The sequence below is a fragment of the Gopherus evgoodei genome, chromosome 9 (assembly GCF_007399415.2).
Source record: "Gopherus evgoodei ecotype Sinaloan lineage chromosome 9, rGopEvg1_v1.p, whole genome shotgun sequence".
NCBI classification, from domain to species: Eukaryota; Metazoa; Chordata; order Testudines; family Testudinidae; genus Gopherus; species Gopherus evgoodei.
Genome location: NC_044330.1, coordinates 46,068,344 through 46,086,929, shown reverse-complemented (window position 1 = coordinate 46,086,929; position 18,586 = coordinate 46,068,344). Strand labels below are relative to the sequence as shown.

The window sequence follows — 18,586 nt, the reverse complement described above, 5'->3', positions numbered from 1 at the left end:
CAACCTAGTAAGCCAAATGTTTCCATTTCTTAGTGTTCCCTATGGCTGTTGAGAGCGATTGTCTCCTGGGTTAAGTGTAAGGTAGCCCACAAACTTGCAGTCCATGGCTCAGGTCAGTGAGAATACGAAGACCCCCTTGGATACAGCAGTTGAGGCACCATGATACAATGCCATCACCAGGGATTCAGAATTCAACACCAGGCTGTACTTGGTCTGTACGTATCAAATTGGTTGGCTGGAGGTGGAGATGGGGAGGAGTTTGAATCAGAAGCATTAGACAAGGTTTGCCTGCATGGAGTGAATGGTTTCTTATAATTAAAAGAAGCCGGCATTTAATCTCTCTGCCTACTGTATGTTAAGGCAGTTGAATGGTATTTGAAGAAAACGCACAAGGCTGTAGTCAGAGCATTTTCAACTGATTTAATATCAACTTTAGGCACAGATCTCAACTCCTTACCTTGGCTGTGACAGACTCTCTGTTTTCCTGCATGTTAGAAATAGCTTCAGCAATCCGGGTGTGAATGGTACCAATTACAGTGTCTACATTGGATGGTCCATCAAACCGGTCAGCCACGAGCAGCATAGAATCTAGTAAAATAAGAGTTGGAGACACCCTTTAAGTACATACTATATAAATCAAATTATAGTATAACTTAAAATGTACATACATTTATATTGGGAGGAATCAAGCATTTGCCCCTCAGTAGATGAAGGCGTTGAAGAATATCTTCCAAGTACTTGTACTGTGTGTACATTTTCACAGTTTCACACTCTGAATTTGGCAGCATTCAAAATAAGGTCCAAATGCATCACTAAGGGCACCCCTAGTTCCAGATGAACACCATCGGGAAGAAACAGCTATTACAGCATCTCTTTGCAGACTGCCACTACCTTACAAAATGACCAGAGAGCACTGGGTGTTCTACAGGGAGGAATCTGTGCAGAAATATAAAGCAAGCATCTTGACCTAACTCTCCCTTACTGGCTTGCATTTGACTTTCAACCAAGTGCTGCAATGAACAGAACTTTGGAGACGGTGGTGTTTATACACAGTGCCCACAGACGGGTTTTATGAGTAATAGGCACATGTGTGTGGCTCCCATGCCCGGGACAGAGAAAACAAAATTCCTCCCAGTGAATATTTCCCAAGCACCATTTTGGATTTGAGTGCTCTAGCAGGATAAAGCATGACCAGCAAGGGGAAATGTCTACCTCACATGTGGAGCAAGAGAGCACAATACATGCAACTAAACTGGTAAGAGGGGAGGAGAGGTGGGTGAAAGGTGCTCAGTGCTCTAAGCTGCTATTGATTTCAGCACTTCACAAGCTCTGGAGCTGAAATGACAATGGACCAGAGCACCATTCATCCATGTTCTAGAGGTTATTTACTGGATTTATGCCTTGCTGGATTTTACTGGCAAAACAAGCTAATGCAGAAGGGAATTTTATATACATGCATGGTACTAGAGAACTACAAAAGAACATAGTGTGCATACAAGCTGATATCTTGGATGTCCAGAGAGACCAGAAACAAACAAGACCATAGAGGTTAAAAGAATGGATTAAAAATGGGACTGTTTGTACACCACCACCTGCAGGTTCATAACTACTGAAAACTGCCATCAAGTTCAGATTCTTCTTTTGAGAATTGCAGTGCGAAATCTCCTCTTGATGTCTTTGTCTTTACTAAGAGATGCCATTCAGCTTCGTAGAAATGCAGCCCCTGCTCTATAAACACTGTATTGGCTTCTATGTTTATTTCGTTGTATAGATCTGTGAGTGGAGTATAGCGGCACAAGAGTGAGTGAACTATCAGCACTGGATGGCTTGACAAAAGCTTAGGTTTGTATGAGCCATGCATGCTCTCCCTTATTCCATCCCGGGCATGCTCTGCCAATGCATCTCGGCCCTGTTCTACTATATCCACTGCTTTCCAAATCAAGCCCCCTGCACTGCTAGTTCTGCCACTGCATCTAAAACTTGAACTGCAATTCCTCCACTCTGCTATTTTCTCTATTGAGGGCTCAAAACAATACATTTGTTCCAACACTGAGTCACACACCAGAACACTACACATCCAGTACACAGGAAGAGATGGTGTAAGTGAAGAATTCCGAGGTTTCTAATGAATCTTGCGCAGTGACTCATACTACAGATAGACTTAACAATAACGTCAATCAGCATTGCTTTGATTTTTAACCACATAGTTTGACATAAAAATATCTCAACCACCTATTGGGCACTGGGACCTGTACTGATTTCAATGTACTTTTGCTTAACAAATAACCTAGACCACTGAATTGGATAAAATCAGATTGTGGAGGGAAATGGATGATGTTAACAAAATGCTTGGAAGCCCTGCTCTCTGCCCATACAGAAAAATGATCTGTCTGCTCTAAGCTGTTTTTTCTTCCCAATATATAGAGGGTCAAATCCTGAGGTCCTTAACCCAAGAAAGCTACCATTCACTTCAATGGGACTGAGCAAGTTCTATTCTAGTTCTTCTACTCTACCCATCAGTTGGTACCCAGACTGCTTTCAGGGGATGGTGTGGTGTGGTACAAAAGCTTACCAGCATTCTTCACTCCGCACCCTCATGCATTCTGTACCTGTCACATGCTTCATAGTGTTATTGTTTTACAGAACTTACATTTATTTCTACTGGTACTACTACTTTCTGTGCCTTTAACCTGCAATGCCAGGCTCCATCATAGCAGCACCAATAGTCCAACTGTACAGGGCTCAAAGAAGGAACAATTAATGCTTTTTATAGAAACCAATCTGAGCCTAATCCAAAACTCACTGAAATCAATGGAACAACTTCCATTGACTTCAAAAGGCTTGGGATGAGGCTCTCTCTCTCTCTCTCTCTCACACACACACACACACAGACACACACACACACACACACGATGTCCCCAGCCTCTCTTTGTCAGAAGCTGTGAATGGGTGACGGGATAGATCACTTGGCGATTGCCTGTTCTGTTCTTTCCCTCTGGGACAGCTGGCATTGGCTGCTGTCGGAAGACAGGATACTGGGCTAGATGGACCTCTGGTCCTAGCCAGTATGGTGGTTCTTATGTTCTTATGGGGGTAATGTCCATAATAAAGGGCTTGATCTAAAGCTCAATGCAATTGGTTTAATAACACACACAACTCAGCTGACAATATTCTCTATATTGTACTATCTAATGTCTATATTGTGGTAGCTCCTAGAGGCCAGCCAGGCTGGGCTCCCATTGTGCTAGGTATTGCACAAACATACAGAAAACACAGGCTATGCCCCAACGTGCTTACAGGCTAAAGGACATGATACAGGCTGATGAGACAAACAAGCAGAGCAGAGGGTAACAAAAATAACAGACTCTGCTCTAACCATACCCAATGACTCAGGAGCAAGGATCACAAATTGCCACATGCCCATGTCTACAGTCTGGGATATGGCAGCTGCAAAGCCAGGGAGGGTTAGCTTGGGAGCATTTCTTGTTTATCATCAAATTAAAAGAACTGTTTTAGCTGTTTTTTAACCTTAATCAAGAACTGAAAAAAATTACTGTAGTTTCTCCATTAAAATGTTTTTGTATAGTAAAAGCCAACAGCTGCTTTGATGTAGAAAATGAAACATGCCACACAATGGTGTAATAGCTTTTTGGTATTTTCTGCCCCGACTGCAATACCAAGGATCTGATGTTTAACTCCTGCTCCTGTTTAGGAGTGGTAAAAGATTTTTCAAGAAAACTTTTCTGAACAATTTTAGCTTGTGGATGCCCAATTCTGGGAACACATATTGATAGATGAAAAGAAATCCCCAAAGTTATTGATAAAATCCAATCACTCACTGTAAATCATCTCCCTTAACTTGACCTGCCCTACTCTGCCCATATAATACAGTAGCTACATGTTTGTCATTACAATTTCACCTTCAACTACAAACAGTGGGGTAAGAGTGAAGGTTGCAGATTGTTAGTGAGTTTCCACCCTTTGTTAAACATCACAGCTATGTGACTTGCTTGAATTATGACCTTTAACATTAAGAGTGCAAGTATACTTTGAATACCAACCTGCTTTACTCCTAATGGTCAGCTACTGTCAAAAGCAGTGTCTCTTGGGCAAGAAGAACCTGGAACAAGTGCAAAAAGCATACAGAAATGCCACCTAATCTATCAATTAGACTTGCAGATTGACCTTTCAGGAATGGTGGCGTGTCATTCTGTTGGGGCGAGATAGAGAGCAATGACAGGTAACAATTGGCTTGTCCTTGTCAGAAAGGCTAATTCACAAACTCAAGGTTTAAATGCATGGAGCAGATGTTATCTCCTCTCACCCACTCCTTTTAACTAGACTCACTAACCATTCTACTGGATTCACTTCCAATTAGTTGTGGTAACCTGCCATCTGGGTCATTAGAAATGAAAGCTAATTGGCATAAACTAGTATGGATAAAAGTTGGCTGATGCATCATGTGTACCAACAGCTTAGGTACATCTAAGCAGTGATTCAACTTTTACTTTGCAACATTCCACTGAACCAAGGAGACATGGCATGAATGTGTGTTTTAACAATAACAGGCAGTAATATTGAGTAGAAAGACAGCTGAACTGTAAGAACAAGACAGCCGCTGAAGAGTCCGACAAGAAAATACAGTTCTGTGAGTGCGTAAAAGGAAGGAAGAAAAGTAAAAAATCTAGTTAAATGCACTGTGTTGAAATGCATACGAAATATCTTACTTACTCATGTGCCATAATGATGGGCTACCATGATACTTTTCCTTCTTGAACTTATTTTATTTTCCTCTAAATCTGCTAGTTCAGACAGGTCCCAATCCAGCAATGAGCTGTGTGTGGACAGCTCCCTCCACCAAGGGGGACAATGGACCTCTGCACAGAAGGGTAAGGAAGGCTAATGGCTAGAGTAGATGACTGGAGGCTCTGTCAGACTAAGCAGTGTGCTCTGGCATGGATGCACCTCCGTTCTCCGTGGGGATATCCCACATTGAGTGCCCTCTGGTGACACTGTCTGGCCACTGATACCCCTTGCCTCACCCTTCACTGAAATAACTGGCCCTACTACATGGAGCTGAAGAAAAAGAAAGGGATTTTAAAATGTATCCTGTCTGTAGTCTTAGAAGTTAGGAGAGCTCTTGCTTCCTGCTCTCAAAAGAAACTGGCTGAAAAAGTCAGGGGCCTCAGCAGGTTGCTGTACTAGGTGGATTTTTGACCTTTGGGCTGGCATACAAGTTCCTTAGAGGGTCAAAAAATCTTGAGTGTTAAGGGTTTTCAGCATGACGTACTGGCAGCACGCGGCCCAGGAGTGCAAATCTTGCCCTTTAGAGAAGCAGAGTTATAAGGCAGTTAGCAGAAAGTGCCCTGAGAGCAAGAGGAGTTGTGTGGCTGGATGCACATAGGGCCAGTTTTTTCAAAAGTAGGTCCCTACGCCTTGCCCTACACCCAGAAGGCAACAAACAAGGGCTCTAGAGAAATGACTTCCATGAGCCCATGACCCCTTCAGTCCTGTTGCCAGCTCCTTCCCTTTTCAACCAAGGGGCTTCTCCTTTGAGTGCTTCAGCTGTGTTCAGTTACCATGGGGCCACATAAGGAGAGGGCAAACTCTCACGTAGCCAGGACCCAAACCAGGTAGGGCTTTCTGGTCAAAAACAAAACCGTGGCTTGGACTCCCTCCCTGGCAAATAACCTGGCAGCCAGCACTGACTAGAGAGCATGGAGCTAATGCCTGCCCTACAAGGATCATCATTAGCTAAGCAGGCTGTGGCCTTCTGAACAAGGAGATGTTTGTGACTAACTTTTAGCTGTAGCTAAGCCCCATGATGAGTGCAGTGCCGTAACCTATGGTGGAGGTCATCTGTTACAGCTATCCCCCTATTCCATTTTGTTTCTTACAGCTGTCCCCATACTCCATTTTGTTTTTGTTCTCCTCCTGTGGCCGCCCTTCCCTGGCTGTTAAGTTGTTTACCAGGGCCACTGCCCTTCTCAAAGGGAGGGCCCCTTAAGTTGTTTATGAAGAGCCATTGCCCTTCTCGAAGAGATGGCCACTTGTGCTGCGTGCTAAGTGGGACCACTGCCCTGTTCAAAGGGTTAGTCCTGTTATCACCTTGTTAAACCTGGGCTTGGTGTAGGGCAGGCAATGTCCAGAGCTGTAAGACCTATTGTGTTTTTAAGATCCTGGGGATGAGTCATAGGCCTCATGTGTTTTTGAGTCACCTATTGCACAGGACTCTGCCCGGGCATGTCTCTGTGCTCACCTGCAGTTTTTCCCTGTGCCTCCTCCCCTGTGACAGAGGGAGCCTATCAGGATTACTGGCGGGAAACTGCCTAAGTTTGCCTTTAAAAACAGACATTTTTGAAACAAACATCAGAAAGGTTCCTGCATTGCTGCCTGGTCTGATCAGCCAGGGTTTTTGGGGGGTCCTTTCTCCGCTCTCGTTTTATTTTTGAGCATATCCCCGTTTTTTTAACCCCCCCCCCACGAAGAACGAATTGCTACCTGAGAGATCTCCTGATTATTGAGACTGTACCGAGCCCTCCTTGCTTCTTCTGATGTTGCTGCTGCTTCTGCCTTTGCTGCTGCCTTGGGGACTGGTAAGAATCCCTCTGTGAAATTTTCCCTACTTTTATTTTATTACTTTAGCTGCTGGCTCTGTTTCCCTAGCACACAGACTCAAGCTAAACCTTGGTCTGTGTCTTAAAACCTCTCTTTAACTCCATGGCGCTTTGCTGCTAAAAAATAAGTTTGTGCCGCTGCTAAGCTCTGCTCCTGTGGGCTTTGCCTCGGGGCTCTCTGCTTTCAGCTGTATCCACTGCTGCAGCCACCATCCCTTTGCTTCCTTGGGAGCTGGATCCTGGGCACATACCACTCTGCCCTCTGTAACTTCCCCATAGCATAAGCGGCACTATAGGTTTTGTTTTTTTAGTTTAATAAGTCATAGTTTGTTAAGATTGTAGAGCTTGTAAGTTTCACCCGCCTTGTTATAGTTTACTGTTTTGTTGCTCCATATAGTTGCTTGTTATAGTTTTGCTTAGAATTGTGATATTTGTTGTTTTGCCTAGTCGATTAAGATAGATAAGGTTTTTGCTGCTTAAATTCATCTTTCCGCTGTCCCGATCTCACCCTGAACTTTCCCGTGTCTGTTTTTCCCCCCGCTCCAATCTCCCCCTCTGTGAGCTTCTCCGTGTCTCCCTGTTATAACCCTTTGCTGCTTTTCCCCCGCATCTGCACTCCCTCCAAACTTCCGAACTCCTTGCTGCTTCCCCCCCGCGTCTGCATCACCCTCCGAACTTCCCAAACCCCTTGCTGCTTCTCCCCCTGTGAAACTTCCCAAACCCTTTGCCGCTTTTTTTCCTTTGTTTTTGGTGTCCGCTTGTTGCTTAAACCTCTCTCTAGCCCTTCTTTACACTTCTCCATTGCCCCTCCCCTACCGAAGATCACCATCACACTGCTCCATTGTCCTTACCCTGCAGGGCTTCAGAGTCTCTCGCTGCTTCCAGCCACACTCTCCTCTCATCAGTTGCCAACTAATCATTCACTCCCCTCCCCCCCCATTCCTTGACCCAGCCTTTAGGTACACTCTTGCAGATTATCTGCTATCCTAGCCTCACAAATTAAGTCATTAATTTTCTTTCGTTACATTGCATAATTTCACTTATCACCCATATTGTATCATTGCACTGTGATTCACATTTTACTTGTAATTATAACACCCCATTGGTTGCTTCCACTTTTCTGATATACTTTGTATTTGCATTGATACCATTGTGTTACATTGTGTATAAGGCCACTAACCACTTAATACATTCTATCTAAGATTGTTGACCATTTTATATAGAAGCTACCATTTTATTTTGCATTTCTTTTTGATATGCTTATTGACTGTACTGTATCCCATTGTGCTGAACCCCACTTACTGTACCCCGCTGTTAGAACTCCTTACACTGTTCAGTAAGAACCCCCCCATCATTGTCTATTGTAAACACCCTATACGCCCCATTCCATCATATTTCATTGTTAAATTCCCACCACTTCCTTTTTCCTTTAATAAAGAAATTAATTGGCACCCCACCTGTGTGGTAATTGCTCCCCAAGATCCCATATACCTGCAGGCAGGGACAGAGGTGACACAACCAAGGACACAAAATCATTCTATTTATAGCTATATTGGAGAATTACAGCTGGCGGGTAGCAGAACGAAAACATCTGAAATGAAAATGTATTTTTTAAAAATAACTTTCAGCTAATGGTCTGTTAAGGCAAAAAAAACCAAAACCAAAACCAAAACCCAAAAAAAAGCCTGAATCCCAATTTGTGAGTGTTCATTATTATGGTCACATTGCCTATTACCTTATATTTATCTCCATTACGTTTCATTTCCCTGGTGTTAAACCAGTTATGCTGAAAATAAAAATCTCCTGGATGTACTAAGCTGCTGGCACCGTGCTTATTTACCGCTCAGCCCCACTTATATGTAATCAGTTAGTTTATCTGCAGATGCTGTCCTTGGGCTTATTTGTGAAAGTCAATTAGGAACAGCAAGGGGTCCTCTGACTTCCCACAGAGCTCCATTACTTCCAGAGCAAGCAAAACACAGATTCTGTGCCCTCCTCTCCCCCTCACCCTGCGCACTCTGGCACATGCCTGAATCCTTGCAGTTCACATTGAAAGCAGTAGCTTTTTATCACAGGCTTTCTGAAAATCCAGCTTAATTATATACATTTTAAAGCTTTCCAAAAGAGATGCTCTGGCTCAGCAGCAGATATGGGCTAGAGGCAGGAATCCCTGGGTGAGGTTTTTAGCCTGCATTATGCAGGCTGTCAGTCTTGATCATAATGGTTCTTTCTGGCCTTAAAATCTGTGAATCATACCCTTAGACAGACAGTCCACTTCATTGCAACAAGGCTCGTTACCGCCACAAAGTGAAAAATGCAGGATCTTCCTGTTGACTGCTGACCCATCACCTGGTTGTGAAGGGTTTATAGTTTTGGCTACCATATAATTCCTTTGCTAAGCCTTTTTAATGCAAGTTATGAAAGCTGTAACAGCAAGGAGGAGAACAAATAACCAAAGTATTAGGTTTGTTATGATTACAGACCTTTTGTATGAGCATGAGGCCTTGAGGGAGTACTTATGCTAAAGGCTGGGATTTAGCTGAAGAGTGTAGGCCTCGGGAAATAACCACAGGTCAGATATTTTGCACTCTCCTTCTCAGAGACAAAAGAGTAACCCCACAAACAGGTACAGTATGCTACACGATTCCACAAGAAGGGAGCTTTAGAGCGCTTTGGAAATTATATTGCTATGGAGTATTAAGCAGTTAGATCTCATTTACATATCAAAATTATTAAGAAATAAGTGACGTACATCATGAATATTAATGCTTGATGTTTAATTATGGACATCCTAAAGGCCTCATATGAATAGGGGCTATTAATGACCTTATTATAATCTGGATAAAGGAGCAAATATGGTATATATCTGTACTACCACCATAAGGAAAGGTATAAAATACCACACCCAGTTCCCATTTCTGTGGGTTCATCCAGTCCCCGAGGCAGTGTAAATGGAATCAGAACCTCCTTTCTGATGGGTTACACTTACTTACCCTTCTGTCTTTGTTTCCAGTGGTCTCCATAAGTTGTAAATAGACACAATGCAAGACTAAGCATAAACAACATAGGAAACCACTTAACCACACTTATCTTAGTCATATAGTTGTACATATTGATCCTTTCCCATGATTCCTATTATAGTTGTCTGTACTAAATAAAGTCTGTGTGTGTGCGTCCTGTCAATTAACTTTAAACAGCCACCTAGGAAAAGAACCTGTTATCTGTGACAAGTGCATATTGCACCCCAGTACGTAATCTGACAAGTGTAATAATTGCTCAGGCTATGTTCCCTGACTGATTTCATTCTAGTCTTCTCCTAGTGTTGAATTTTTTGCTTGGCTGCTGAACTTGACCCCGTCCCCTCCACATGGCATTTGTGTTTAAATATAAAGCAAATGAGCTTTATTTTCCTTTACATATGAGTCTTATTGCTCCAAACTCCACCCCACCCTTTTTGTTTTGAAGAAGCACTGTCAGGATTGAAAGTCCTCAGAAGACTCCTCTGTAGCCCATGGAAACAATGGTATTACTTTTCATTTCTACAGCACCTAGAAATCTAAAAGCGCTTTCCAATTTAATTTAGTTTATCCTTGGTACTCCTGGAGGACAGTACCACTCAGCCAGAATAAGGGTGGTAGAATCTGGTCCTAAGCCTCAAGAGGTGGAAAGGGCACATGAATTAATTGAGTTCTTTTAATTGGTTTAATTGGAAAGAGTGTAGGGCTCTTGCCAGCCCAGTGCAGAAGAAGCAATCTAAAGCGACAGGATTAGCCAGTGTAGCACATTCTGTGTAGTGATCTGGCTGAGCCCATTACTCAAACACAGTAAAATGTCTTTCCAGTCCTTTTACAGTCCAGCTCTGAGGCAGAGGAATTTTAGCATAAAAGGGTCTTATGCCCTTTTAACTGTTCTAATGGCACTTTAGTCATTCTCTAGTCCCTGTCTCACAAAGACTGAATATGAACTTTGGGGTGTGCGGGAGGAATATGACAGAAATTCAGCAGTTTTACTGGCACATAACTAGCTCTTCTTACCAATCAGGTTCCTCCATTCCGTGTCCAGGTCTGCTTGATTGGCCAGGCAGCCCTTCATGACGTTGTGGCAGTAGTTGTTGCACGGCTTCACACTAGACATGCCCCGGCAATACGGACAGTACACCAGCTTCATTATGGCACGAGTGCACTCATGGCTAAGAGACACCTAAAAGAGGTGGAAGGGCAACTATTAATTATGGAAACAAGTGAAAGACTCATTAAACAGGAAATTATACAGTGCATTATTTTAAAGCCCTAGTCAGACAGATTAAAATATACAGAGCCAAATTCATGCCCCATGCAACTAAATCATTTAAAATGTTTTGTGATGCAGTGAACAGGACTCTGAATTGGGGCAGAATTCTGTTTTGGGTGTGCCACTGACCTGTTGTGTGTCCTTGGGCAAATCACTTTGTCATTCAATACCTTTGTTTCCCCTCCCACCCTTCCTCTCCCTTGTCTATTTAGACTGTAAGCTCTTCCAGTCTCTTTTTAGACAGTCTTTAGACTGTCTCTCACTGTGTATGTCTTAATCATGCCCTGTGATTACAGCACAAACCTACCCACTGTATATTTATGCAGTACCTAACACAACGAGGCCCTAAACTCGACTGGGGCTTCTATGCACTACCATAATGCAGATACAGATAATGATAAAACCAAAGTAGCAAAAGAAGTGAATTTATATAGAGATGAAAATATTAGCTAATGAGATGGAATACAACAATATACCAACGAGTACATTAAATAATCAAATTATGACGACTGTATTATGACTCGTTTAGAGAAGTTCACAATACATGTTACAGCACTTTAGCAGCGATATTACATTCCTATTCCTTCCTTGAGTATCTGCAGGGTAGGCCCTTTCACAACCAGTGATACCCAGTTTTACTAACCTCTATCCTTTCTGTTTTCACTGTCCGTGTCATGACTGTGATCTGTAATTCACTGACACTGTCATATGGTAACTCCTGCACCGGAAGAGTCTTTTATAAGCATCAGCAGGTTATTTTGCTAGGTACATGTTTTGTTTCAACCACCTGGCAGATGTGGCTAGCCACAAGCTTCCTCCATGAATTTATATTGACTGCACTGACAGTTTGCTCCTGAAATGTGTACTGCCTCTTGTGCGAGGCTGATCCCGTGGGGGAGCCCAAACATTACAGGCATTCTGCTGGTGTCATAGGAAAGGAAGGTGGGGTGAAGAGCTTGTGAGGGTCATCCAAAGGGTCAGCCTGAACCATTTTGAAAATATCTGCAATTTGGGGTACTCCAAAGGTTTAAAGAAATTGCATGTTTAACATATTTTTGTGAGCCTCAGGGATAAACCATTTCTGGAAGGGATGGCTAACCAGCATCCGGACATGGGAGAAGGGGCTGATCAGCATTAGAGGAAGGGAAACCCCTCCCATCTATAATTTGGTGCAGAACCAGATCAAGATGCTCCTGAGAGCTCCCTGATGAACGACTCCCCTCCAACCCACTACTACAGTGCTGTGCTGCAACCATTAGCTCAAATGGGACCCTGGCAAACCTGGCCAGTCTATAATATTAACTAGCATACCAATTTTTTTGGCCAATATCCATTTGCAATTTCCTCGTTAGGTGATTTAAAAGAAATGGCTTAATGTTCCTTTTTCAACCAATCAATCAAATAACAGTAGCTTAGCACTCATGAGAAATTATGCAATAGCAAGAACAAACAGGTGTGATGGATGGGGAAATGCTCTGTCTTGAAAGAGACCAAGTTGCAAGATTCACCTTCCTTTTAAGCTTGCTGTGGTCCAAGAATAAGCAATACCAAGACAGCTTTAGACGAGTGGGAGAATGCTGAGCCCACTGTTAGAGGTCCAGAGATAAAATCCCTAAGGTTTGTCTTCCTCGAACACTCTTCTCTGTAGCCCTTTATTTTTAGTACGCCTTGAAAAGAATATCTCCACTCTGCTGGGTTTTTATTTTGAAGGAATGAATTAAAGGACCGCATGAGAAGTCTTCCTGAGGTTCAGATACCATACAGACATCCAGAACTGCTCCCCATGTTAAAAGTTAGAAGTAAGAGGTTTCAATTTAATGAAGTTTCTAAAACTCAGAAAACTGATGTAGAAAAATTCTCTCTCTGTACACAACAAATATCCACAGAAAGATCTGAGCCCAAATCCACTAAGGACTTAGTCATTGCACCTAACTTCTAGGTCCCCAGACACTTTGGCTACATATACATAGGGATAAAATACCGTCTACCCCTTGCAGGATCCCGGAGCTTGGGCTCCAACCCAAACCCCAACATCTATACAGTGACTTTTCAGCCCTGAGACCTGAGCCCTGCGAGCCCAAGTCAGCTGACTCAGGCCAGATGTGGGTTTGTTATCCCTGTGTTGACATAGTCCCTGTGGAATCCACAAACCCTGGGTGAGGCCCTTTGGCTCCCTATACTATGCATGGGGACAGATAGTTGCCTGAGAATGGGATCCACAAAAGCCAGCTCACTAGGCAGAGAGCTGCCTAAACTAGCCAACAGGAGATGATGACAAGAGATGTGAGTCCTATGCCCGGCCACTCCCATGGAGATAGGTGCCTAGTCCTGTCTGGAGGGAGGCATGTATCCTGCTTGGGATCCACAGCTAGGAACCTTCGTCTGGAGTCAGGTGTCTAAGTGGTTTCTTGGCAGAAAAGCAGCAGCACTACCTGACACCACACAAAACAACTGGAGAGAGGAGGCAGCCTCCATTATAACCTCTAGCCCAGTGGCAGGCAACTCACCCTAGAGGCAGGTTGAGTTCTCCCCTCTGTCTGGTGACATTCTCACTCTTGCTGGCCCAATGTATATTTTAGTTATTTATACCAAGTGGAATGGCTTCAACAGAGGGACAACATCAGACTATCCCCTAGTTCACTGGTTAGGGCACTCATTTGAGAGGCAGGGGAAGCCAGTTCAAATCCCTTCTCATGAGGCAGAGGTGAGAACTGAAGTGGGTTCTCTCACATCCTGGGTGAGTTCCCTAAGAACTGGGCTGAAGACGATAAAGGTAGCTTCCTTCCTCCTCCCCCTCTCCCCTCCCCCAGCCATTTTCTGCATGTGGTCGAAGCATGCCTACCAGATGGGGCCCTGCAGGAAACACAGGCAATGTCTTCTCCTGGTTTCAGGATCATTCCAGGGTTCAGCAGGGGGTCCGGGTGGCTGCCTGAGGCAGCAGTGCATATGCCTAGAGACAGAAATTTAGGTACCTTGGGAACTTTTTACAGGCACCAAATGAGTTTGCCAACTACAAGACACTATGATTGCAGTGATGCCTAAACCTAAGTCCCCTTGTGGATCTGGGCGCTAATGCTTTAACTCTGCCAGATAAAGTACACACTAACCTGCCACAGAAATACTAAAACCTAGGGTGACTAGGTGTTCCCAAATGCCTCATCCCCAGCCCCGAGTCTGCACCTCTAGCCAGAGCCCTAACCAGAGCCCTCACCCCCCTGCACGCCAACCCTCTGCCCCAGACCAGAGCCTCTCCTGCACTCTGAACCCCTCAGCCCCACTACGGAGCCCCCTTCTGCACTCCAAACTCCTCATCCCTGGCTCCACCCCAGAGCCCTCACCCCCTGTCGCATCCCAACCCACTGATTCAGCCTGGACCCCACTCCCGCACTCTGGACTCCTCATTTCTGACCCCATCCTAGAGCCAACACCCCCAGCTGGAGCCCTTATCCCCTCCTGCACCCCAGCCCAGTGAAAATGAGCGAGTGGGTGAGGGTGCAGAGAGCGAGCGACAGAGGGAGTGGGGATAGGGTAAGCAGGGGCGGGGCCTCGGAGAAGGGGTGGGGCATGGGTGGGGCATTGGAAGAGGGGCGGGGCAATGGGAAGGGCAAGGGTGTTCCGTTTTGTGAGAGTAGAAAGTTTGCAACCCTACTAAGACCTCAACCTTGAAGAAAACTGCAAAAGTTTAAAAGCTTTGCTCTCTCCTTTAAAAGAGCTTCTTCTTTTGTTACCACTGCAAACACACACAAACAGAACCAGAGGGGCAAAATTAGTGCACCCATTCTTCAAATCCCTGCTACAAGGTACTAAAATGCACATTTGATCCCTGGGATTAAATTGGTTTAAAAAGTGTAACGCTCCCTTAACACCAGCAGGTGGAGCTTTTACCCTACTCAAGTAACAGATGAGGAAAAGTTTGAGAAACAAACCAAAACTCCATCCACCACTTATTAACCTTAGACAACAACAAGGTACAATGAAAATATCATTTAAAATGTAAGATTTTCTTATAAACCACAGGACTTGAATAAAATGAACCGAATGTTAAATGCAGGGACAACAGTTAAGAGCAGATGAAATATAAATGCATGCTATAAATAGCTAACACCCGCCAGAAGCAGACCATTCAACTTGAAATACTGGAAATTCACTCTGGAAGGGAGTGCTACTTTTTCTTCTAATGAGTCTTCACCAGAGCTGTACTGTGAAAATCCAGTGTAAGAATTCAACTTGCATGCTCGTGAATGCTTACTGAGGAGAACTTTGCTATTTTTCCAGACTTGCAGAAGAGCTCTGTGGAGTTGGAAGGTTTGTCCCTTTCACTAATAGAAGTTCTACAACAGAAGATATTACCTCACCCACCTTGTCTCTCTGATTACTTAACTTACTCATGGATATTTTTCTTTCAACGTGAATTTAATGCTCATGAAGCCAGTGGAGACAGTCATACCCCTCTGTCCCAATACAGCCCCAGCAGAGGCAGCAACTCCAGAGTCTCCAGGATGCTCTGCCTCTACACAGACTTGATAAGACCATCTGTGTGTGAGGATAGTTAATGCTCTGCGCTAGTCACTCCATGTCCTTGCTGCCAAGATTAGCCAACAAGGGTGCAACTATTGTTATTTCCTGTGCTGTGATCCACTGTCCTGCATCCGGCCTCGTATAGGCTACTCAACAGCTGTCAGAGGGTCATAGTTTGGCTAGCCAGGCTAACTATCACACATGATGCAGAAGCATCCTAAAAAAGCAAGTGCTTGCTTATTGTTCACATCTGCTTTTGGATAGCCATCTCAGATGATGTACTAGGCACAAAGAATGCTGCCTGGAGTTTCGAGCTAAGCTCCTGAGAGTAGGAAAAAAACTATGCCTTTACCGCATAACTTAGCAAACATGACTTGGATGTCAGACGGAGAATATTTGTGCATGGCCAATTTGTCATTCTTGCAAAGTGACTTTTTCCACCAAAGGGACACTTAAATGCCACATCATAGGAGGCAGCTTGGAGGCAGCGTGCATAGCGCAGTACGGTCAATATCCACACATGTAAACCCTTCTGCATTTTACCTGTCCTATGTTTCAGCCTGGCAGAATTCGATTTTTAAAAAAAATTTCCGCAGATAATATCAATGTATATTTTTAAACAATTTTTCAATTTTTTTAATTGATTTAAATTTTCAATATAAATGTTTCATTGTTGTGGGAAATTATGGGAGGTCAGATTATTATTGAATGACTGTAAGCACTGAGATTAAAAAAAATAAAGCTTTATAGCCATTAAAACATAAATAGTCAATATCACATGTCAAAATATACAAAGTAAATATCCTTAAATCAAACTCTATTAAGGTCTCAAGCAGAATTTTTTTTACATTGTATATCTGTAAATTTCCATTATCATCGATGGAAATAATTTTTGCCAGTTTGTGTGCGTATGATGACATTGGCATTTACTAACATTTACCAATAAAAAGGAAACCCTTGTAAGCCTACCTATGTTATCCCTTTCCCGTGTGCTTGTCCCTGCTGTATATACAGTAGATGATTTATTCTTAAAACGATCTCTCCCTTAAATCGGTCAGTTTGTGAGTGTTCAACTTTATCTCTAAGCAGCAAGAATTAGTAGTAGTCTCTGCTGGTATCCAGATGACTCCAGGTTCCTGTACCCCTTTAACCTAATTATTCCACTTGTTAATGATCATGCTCTTCCAATTTTGCAGACAGAATGAGCAGATGTGTCTAAAATGGACACTAGTGTTGCTCAATGGCTGAGGAGCTTCCTGAGACTAGGAGGGTGAGATCATGGAAGTGTTTTCCACATGGACTTTGCCGTGATAGCGCTCAGCCCTGCCATCACTTATACCCATGTAAATCCATTAACTTCCACGGCGTTCGTCCACTGTACCTCTGTGTGAGAGGAGAATCAGGCTCTTGAGCTCTAAGATGCAGGTTCCTCCATCTGCTGTTGCTTCCATCTAACATATACAGTGACAGAGCTGCTCCAGGCTTGGGCTCACTGCGCTAAAATGTAGAATCTGGCAGGGGACTGTATGAAGCCTGAAGGGTTTGATTTAAAATGTGTTTAGGAACTAAACTCTCCCAGTTCAGCTAACAGGCTCTGGAGGCACACTAACCCTTGCAGGTTATTTTGTTGAATCAAAAAGGGCTTTGAGGTGTTGAGGGTAGGATAAGGGCTGGCTGACACCTACAGGGCCAGCTATGCAAACAATCCCACACAGTTTTTGAGAACTTGGACAGGAGATTTGCTAGCACAGCGCACCCTGAAGTCAAGGTTCAGGAGGATTTGATATGAACATTCCACATAGCTCTAATCCTAAAGTATTTGCTTAGATCACTCGTTCAAATGTCTTGATTCTTTGTCCATTGCCTAAGGAGATGCTACCTAAGAAGTAAAGAGCACTGATTGCTTTCTTCTAGTGAACATCCTAATTGCAGACAATATTTTGAAATTGGACCAGTGTGGCATCTTTCTCTTTTTAAAATATGAACTACACGGAGACTCTTTTCCTACACACAGGACTTATTAGTGGAGTTGAGATGTCTAGCTTTGAAAGGAGTCTCAGAAATAGCTTGGAGACAGTCAATCAGAAATTAATTTATTATCTTTACAGACTATATGTTGAGAGCTTATATCATACTGTACCAAACAACTGGCTATGAGAATCTCTCTCTAGATCTCTTGGATACAGTGAGGTTAAGGGATGGCAGCACTAATTGTTCGGGTTGTCTGCCTTTTCTCCACTCTTGTGGCTTTGTGCCTGTAAAGCTATTGTATTGATAACACATTGTGACTTTTTCTTCTATAGTAACACATACACCCCTGACCCCGTGAAGAAAATCTCCATAGGGAGCAAAAGGAGAATGGACAGCATTACGGGTACACCTCAGCAACCCAGGCAAACAATGGGTGGTACGTACTCACACAACTCAACTCCTTGAACAAAGGGAATGGCAGAATCAGGTCCAGAAGGCAAGATACTCAAAATGAGGAGCTAATGTTATGCAAGTGATGGAGAAAACTGTCACCAACATCCCTAAAGCGCAGATCTGCAAAAGGGCTGTTCGAGTGAGGCACGTTGTTTGCACTAGAACGCCTTATGAGTTATATGGAAAGACTCCAGGGAAGACCAGGAAGGAAGATCCAACTAGGGTTGCCAACTATGTAACATTTAAAAACTGGACACTCTAGCAAGAGTACTGGCACCTTCCTTTCCCCTACCCTTGAGTACCTGCCCCACTTCTTCCCCTGAGGCCCTGCTCTTGGCCTACCACTTTCCCCTTAAGGTCCCCCCCTCTGTTTGCTCCTCTTTCCCCCCCCCCCTCCATCACTCACTGCATTTCCCCTCTCCACCCCTCCCTTCGTGGGTCAGGAGGGACGCACCTGCAGAGCTGGGGCTGGGTGCTGCAGCCGCCCGATGCAGGTAGAAGGTGGCCCTAGCTGAGTAAGGGCTGGTGCAGGTGATGATTTGGTGCCTCCCCTGCCTGCAGTGACCGGACTTTGGTGTCTGGTCAGTAGATCTGACCGGGCACCATCAGGTCCCCTTTTCCACCAGACTTTCTGATTGAAAACAGGACAACTAGCCAACCTACATCCAACGGCTAGGTACGCAGCACAGAACTGGCTTCCCCTTTCCATCTTCTCATTGCCTTTACTTTACAAAACA

The 18,586-nt window shown here is 43.9% G+C and overlaps 1 protein-coding gene across 2 annotated transcripts in view; it reads right to left on the bottom strand.

The window, feature by feature from the left end:
- The window catches only part of GPC1 (glypican 1), a 320,362-nt gene that overhangs the window by 21,697 nt on the left and 280,079 nt on the right, over positions 1 to 18,586 (bottom strand). For both annotated transcript variants that reach the window (XM_030574931.1, XM_030574932.1), the window contains exons 4-5: positions 10,652 to 10,817; positions 458 to 588 (exon numbers count right to left, since the gene is read on the bottom strand). In XM_030574931.1, the coding sequence (XP_030430791.1) occupies positions 458 to 588; positions 10,652 to 10,817 (297 nt within the window). The remainder of the gene's footprint in view (positions 1 to 457; positions 589 to 10,651; positions 10,818 to 18,586) is intronic.